The sequence below is a fragment of the Mandrillus leucophaeus genome, unplaced genomic scaffold (assembly GCF_000951045.1).
Source record: "Mandrillus leucophaeus isolate KB7577 unplaced genomic scaffold, Mleu.le_1.0 Scaffold54, whole genome shotgun sequence".
Lineage (NCBI taxonomy): Eukaryota > Metazoa > Chordata > Mammalia > Primates > Cercopithecidae > Mandrillus > Mandrillus leucophaeus.
In genome coordinates, this window is record NW_012105808.1 from 356642 (window position 1) to 362965 (window position 6324).

The 6324-nt window shown below is 61.1% G+C and overlaps 2 protein-coding genes across 2 annotated transcripts in view; both read left to right on the forward strand.

The window, feature by feature from the left end:
* The window catches only part of ATP5D (ATP synthase, H+ transporting, mitochondrial F1 complex, delta subunit), a 9341-nt gene extending 6531 nt beyond the window's left edge, over window positions 1-2810 (forward strand). The window contains exons 2-5 of the mRNA XM_011997463.1: window positions 352-505; window positions 2075-2163; window positions 2294-2419; window positions 2720-2810. Coding sequence (XP_011852853.1) covers window positions 352-505; window positions 2075-2163; window positions 2294-2416 — 366 coding nt within the window. The 3' untranslated portion in view covers window positions 2417-2419; window positions 2720-2810. The remainder of the gene's footprint in view (window positions 1-351; window positions 506-2074; window positions 2164-2293; window positions 2420-2719) is intronic.
* A 3018-nt stretch (window positions 2811-5828) lies between these two features.
* Window positions 5829-6324, forward strand: part of MIDN (midnolin) — a 13127-nt gene continuing 12631 nt past the window's right edge. Inside the window, exon 1 of the mRNA XM_011997464.1 lies at window positions 5829-5893. Coding sequence (XP_011852854.1) covers window positions 5829-5893 — 65 coding nt within the window. The remainder of the gene's footprint in view (window positions 5894-6324) is intronic.

Here is a 6324-nt window from a genome sequence, read left to right on the forward strand (position 1 = left end):
AGCCGAGGTCACTCAGTCCTGGACCCTCGGCGCTGCCTCTGCCGCCCGAGCCCTGCGCTGCCCTCGTCCCGGGCACCTCCCCGAGATAAGCGCCTCCTGGGTGCCCTCCCCGATCTCCCTGGCCAAAGCCTGGGTGTCGCCGGATCGTTGCATTCCCATTTCGCGGATCAGTAGAATGAGGCGCAACGTTGAGGACCAAAGCTGCAATCTCTGATCCTGCACTGGGCTGTCTCAGTGCCTCACATCAGCGCCAGGTCCTGCCCGGACCTATTTCTCAGCAGGACAGGCCGAGTCCGGGGTGGGCGCGGGGCCGGCCTGCCCCGCCATCATTCCCCCACGCTGTTGTCGCAGGTGTTCTTCAACGGTGCCAACGTCCGGCAGGTGGACGTGCCCACGCTGACCGGAGCCTTCGGCATCCTGGCGGCCCACGTGCCCACGCTGCAGGTCCTTCGGCCAGGGCTGGTTGTGGTGCATGCAGAGGACGGCACCACCTCCAAATACTTCGGTGAGTTCGGTGGAGGGCTGCAGGGCCAGGCCAGACCCGGGCTGCACATCCCAGGTCAGTCTCCGTCTCAGTTGAGGCTGCGAGAAAAAATAGTTATAGGCCGGGCGCGGTGGCTCACGCCTGTAATCCCAGTACTTTGGGAGGCCGAGGCAGGTGGATCACCTGAGGTTAGGAGATCGAGACCATCCTGGCTAACACGGTAAAACCCCATCTCTACTAAAAATATAAAAAATTAGCCGGGCGAGGTGGCAGGCACCTGTTGTCCCAGCTACTCGGGAGGCTGAGGCAGGAGAATGGCGTGAACCCGGGAGGCAGAGCTTGCAGTGAGCGGAGACTGCGCCACTGCACTCCAGCCTGGGCTACAGAGTGAGACTCCATCTCAAAAAAAATATAAGTATATATATACAGAAAACTAGTTGGGTGTGGTGGTGGCCGCTTGTAATCCCAGCTACTCAGTAGGCTGAGGCAGGAGAATCGCTTGAACCCTGGACGCAGAGGTTGCAGTGAGCGGAGATCGTGCCACTGCACTCCAGCCTGGGCAACAAGAGTGAAACTCCGTCTCAAAAAAGAAAATAGTTTTAGCAGGTTTGTCCACTGAGCAGCCTGGGCTGGGCGGTGATGAAAGCGAACCAGAGGGGACCCTGCTCTCAACCGGTTTACGACTGGCTCTGGACTAACCAACGTGTGATGGGTGAAGCAAGAGACGTAAAACCACCCAGGCCCAGTGGCTCATGCCTGTAGTCTCAGCACTTTGGGAGACTGAAGTGGGAGAATCGCTTGAGCCCAGGAGTTCGAGACTAACCTTGGCAACATAGTGAGACCCCCGTCTCTCCAAAAAAAAAAAAAAAGAAACTAACCAGGCGAGGCTGGGTGCAGTGGTTCACACCTGTAATCCTAGCACTTTGGAAGGCCGAGGTGGAAGGGTCTCTTGAGCCCAGGAGTTTGAGACCAGCCTGGGCAACATAGTGAAATCCTATATCTACAAAAAATTAGCTGGTTGTGGTCCAGCTACTTGGGAGGCTGAAGCAAGAGGGCCGCCTCAGCCGGGGAATTCAAGGCTGCAGTGAGCTAGGATCATGCCACTGCACTTCAGCCTTGGTAACAAGAGCAAGACCCTGTGCCAAAAAAAAAAAAAAAAACCCTCAAGAAACCATGTCAGGAGGGCTGATCAGATTAGGGGAGGAAGGTCATTTGTGCAGGAAAAAAGCAGTTTTAAGCATCACTGGTTTCCAATGGTAGAGCCGGGTTTGAACTCAGCTTGCTTTTGGCCCGGATCCCAGCTCAGCCATGGGTGGTGGGTCAGAGGGAGGGTCTCTGTCCCCAGGTGGTGCTTTTGGGGGTCCCTCCAGCTTCTAGTTCTTTCTTGGGGCCCCTGTTTTGTTCTCTAGGAGTTGCCCCCCATGTTGGGCCCCAGGGCCAGTCCTGTAGGTCTGTTAGGACACTCAGGACACAGACTTGAGTGTTTGTCGAGCTTCTGGTTCACAGGAGCCTCTGCACTTGACCAGGGGCGTCCCTGAGGCCGTCTGGCCCTGTGAGGTCTCACACCTTCCCCCCACCCCATTCCCCCAGTGAGCAGTGGTTCCATCGCCGTGAACGCCGACTCTTCCGTGCAGTTATTGGCAGAAGAGGCGGTAACGCTCGACATGTTGGACCTGGGGGTGAGTGCCAGAGGGGACCTGAGGCTCACCAGGGCAGGAGTTGTCCAGGCTGCGGGGGAGGGAGCGCTGGGGGACCAGGAGCCGGGCTGGGGTCCCTGCTGGCCCCTCACCGCCCCTCAATCCCTTGCAGGCAGCCAAGGCGAACTTGGAGAAGGCCCAGGCGGAGCTGTTGGGGGCAGCTGATGAGGCCACTCGGGCAGAGATCCAGATCCGAATTGAGGCCAACGAGGCCTTGGTGAAGGCCCTGGAGTAGGCGGTGCGTACCCCGTGTCCCGAGGCCCGGCTAGGGGCTGGGCAGGGGTGCCAGGTGGGCCCAGCCAGCTCCTGGGGTCCCAGCCACCTGGGGAAGCCGTGCCTGTCAAAGAGGCCACCAGAGGGCAGTGCAGGCTGCTGCCTGGGCCCCAGGCCCTGCTTGTGTTTAAAGCCCTGGGGACTGGGGCAGGGACAGACGATCCTCCTCAGCTTTGAGCTGTGGCTGCCACCCATGGGGCTCTCGTTCCACCTCTCAAGATCCCCCCAGCCTGACGGGCCGCATACCATCCCCTCTGCCCTGCAGAGCCAGCCGCCAAGGTCCACCTCGGCTTCGGAGCCACCTCTCTGGATGAGCTGCCCCCAGCCCCCGCCCCATTAAAGACCGGGAAGCCTGACTGCTCGGCTCTTGTTACTCCACCTGGCCCGGTGAAGCCGGGAGCGTCCTGGGCCTCTGCTCACGTTCTCCATGTCCCCCTGGGAATAGGGGCTTTGAGCTCCCTGGACTGAATGCCCCTTAGGGCACCAGGAGGTCTGAAGGAAGCAGGCTCGAGGGGGTGGGTGGGGTGCAGCCGGGCAGGCAGGGTGCTGACCTTCACCCCACGATGGTGGGGAGGGTGAAGGTCGCCAGTGATGGAGACATCGGGCGGGGAGGGGTGTCCCCGCCACTCCTGACGCCTCGGCCCAGTTCCTGGTCTCCAGGCCTTGACCCTGAGCCCTGCCAGCCCTTGGTCCCGCCCACTAGCCTCTGGGAAGAGGCGGGCCCCACCCGCTCCCACGGTGGCCCCGCCCTGTGCCCGCCCGTCCTGTGGGTGGCCCTGCCTGGCTGGGTGCCGAATCTGCAGTGTTTTTGGCACCTCCGTGGGCACCTAGGCTTCTGGGTTGGCCCCAGATGGAGTGGGGTAGGCCCAGGAGGGGGTGGCTCCCTGGCACTGCCCCGCTGGGCCCGCCTCTTCTCCTTTCCGTAACCCTGGGGGCGGGCGACACTGGCTCTAGGTGGTGTGCAGACGGCAGGGGTGGGGTCTCCTGACCTCCTCCCCTCCTTGGGATAGGGCCCTGTGGAGTGGGGTAGGCAAGGGATTCCAGGGGGGTGAGTGGGGAGGGTGGGCCTGCCTGTGTCACTGGAGCTGGGATGGTGACAGAGGCCACCCCGGGCCTGTCAGCACGGACGGGCAGCTTACTCCCACGTCATGGTCCCATGCTGGTGACTTGCCATGGCTCCACTTCAGGCCAGGTACCGTTGGGGGCCTCCAGGTGTGCTTGTGACTCTGAGGCCACCGGTCAGCAGATCAGGTTTTCCGGACAGCCCAGGGTCCTCTGCCTGGCTTCCTCTCCGCTTGGGCCTGAAGGCACGAGTGACCAGGCCCCCACTTCTCCAGGAACCCCCAGCCCAGGGAAGGCTGTGGCAGCCACTAGGCCACAGGAGCAGTCTCTGCCCAGGCCCCACCATCCCTGCCCCCCGGCTATAGCCCCAGGTCTTCGAGTTCCTGCCAGGCCACCAGGACCCTATAAATAAGACCGAGGGCACAGCTGGGACTTGGCAGGGGCTCAGGGGAGGAGCTGCTCACTCCGGGGACCCCCCTGCCCCCACCGCCAGGGAAGTGTGAGCCTTGGAGCCAGGCCTCAGGACACCCGAGACACCTGACACCCTGAGGGAACAGCCCGTGCTGGCCGGACGCGTCCTGGAGAAGGAGGCAGCCAGGGTGGGGCCGGGACCAGGCGGTCAAGGCCCTTCCGTGAGGACAGCCAGGGGCTCGGTGCAGCAGAACAGAGCACGGGGTTTGCCTCCATCACACCCAGGAACAGCGCACTCAACCATGGGGACACTGAATATGGGAAATGGTGGGGAAGCGTTTTAGCACGTTTATTCGTTTCAACTGGCTCTGGGCATCTGGTCCCCAAAGGGCACACAGTGGCCCCTGTGAAGCCCAGCATGTCCCTCAACCCATGTCCCATTCCACTCCCGACCAGACCAAGGTGACTGTGTCCATTTCACTCCCGACCAGACTGAGGTGACGGCATCCAGGGCTCTCCCACAACCCATGTCCCATTTCACTCCCGATCAGACTGAGGTGACGGTGTCCAGGTGATAGAGCCACACATGAAAGGCGAGAGGCAGGGAGGGAGGTGCGGGCTGCTGGCCACTCAGAGAGGACCCCAATGTCCTGCCCAGGCTGCCCATTTGGCGCCAGCCCACAGCTCCCTCCGCCACCTTTGTTCTCTGGAAGCAGAATAAGCCAGGCTCTGCAGGTCCCACCTGTGGCCCCAGCCTGTCATCCAGGCCCCATTAATAGACCCCAGCCCCTCCTCCCTCTAATTGGGCCCAGTTCACTAACAAGCCATTCCCACTTCCTGGACCATCGTTTTGTTTTTTTTTTTTTGAGACGGAGTCTGACTCTTGTTGCCCAGGCTGGAGTGTGGTGGTGCTATCTGGGTTCACTGCAAACTCCGCCTCCCAGGTTCAAGTGATTCTCCTGCCTCAGCCTCCCGAGTAGCTGGGATTAGAGGCGTGCGCCACCACGCCAGGCTAATTATATATTTTTTAGTATAGACAGGGGGTTTCTCCATGTTGGTCAGGCTGGTCTCGAACTCCCGACCTCAAGTGATCCGCTCACCTCAGCCTCCTAAAGTGCTGGGATTATAGGCGTAAGCCACCACGCCCCAATTTTTTTTTTTTCTTTTTTTTTTTTTTTTGAGACAGTCTCGCTCTGTCACCCAGGCTGAAGTGCAGTGGCGCAATCTCGGCTCACTGCAATCTCTGCCTCCCGGGTTCGAGCGATTCTCCTGCCTCAGCCTCCCGAGTAGCTGGGACTACAGACGTGTGCCACCACACCCAGCTAATTTTTGTATTTTTAGTAGAGATGGGGTTTCACCATGTTAGCCAGGCTGGTCTCGATCTCTTGACCTCGTGATCCACCCGCCCCAGCCTCCCAAAGTGCTGGGATTACAGGCGTGGGCCACCGCACCTGGCCACATCATCTTTTTTATGTGACAAACTGCTACTCATTCCTCAAACCCCAGCCCCTGTGACCCCCTTCCAAGGGTTATCCCAGTCTCTCCCTCTCTGGCCTAGCCCTGACCCTGCGGGGTTGGGTGTGCCTGTCAAGGTGGGGGCCACAGCTGCCGGGAGCATGGGTGGCAGCCGGAAGGAGACCTGAAGCGGAGCGCAGCCCTGGGAGAGGCGCCCATGGCCAGGGTGGGGGTGGAGGTGGTCAGGCCAGACACAGGGAGGAGCCAGATAAGTGGACAGGAGGTGCTCCAGTAGGGATGGGGTCCCCTTCTCTGGATGAAGGGGCAGGACAGGACCCACCTCAACCAGGACCATCCTCAAAAAGCCGACTGGGAAGGGTAAGATGCACACCACATTCCTGTCTCATTGGCTGTGGCCTCAGTTTCTTCATCTGTAAAATGGGGTAATGCCCACCCCAGAGGCTGGGAACCAGTGCATGTCCTACATTAATGGGGGGGTGATGACCCCAGAGTGAGCCTGCTGCATCCCCTCACCACACTCCCACCCACCCTGGAGAAACTGAGGCTGGGAGAGGCCAGTTACCTCCCGAGGTCACAGCATAGCCGGCTGGTGACTGGCTGGGCACAAGGCAGGCCTGGCACTGGCTAATCGCTCCATAAATGCCCTCTGAGGTCACCATTGACAGATGCAGGAGGCCAGGGCTGGCCAGGGCACCCCCACTCCACGGCAGGTGACTCCAGCCTGTTTTCCTGGACGACGGCCGCTGACTCAGGCCCCTCTTCCCGTCCCCCCCACGCGGGCGCCCCCAGGCGGAAGCACCAGGCCTGGGGCGGCAGGAAGGGGGCGGGGCAGGGAGTCGCGCTGTACACCCCGAAACCCTGTCCCGGTGACGATTCGGGGTGCATCCGAGCCCGTGGCTAGGCAGGCCGAGACCCCTGTAT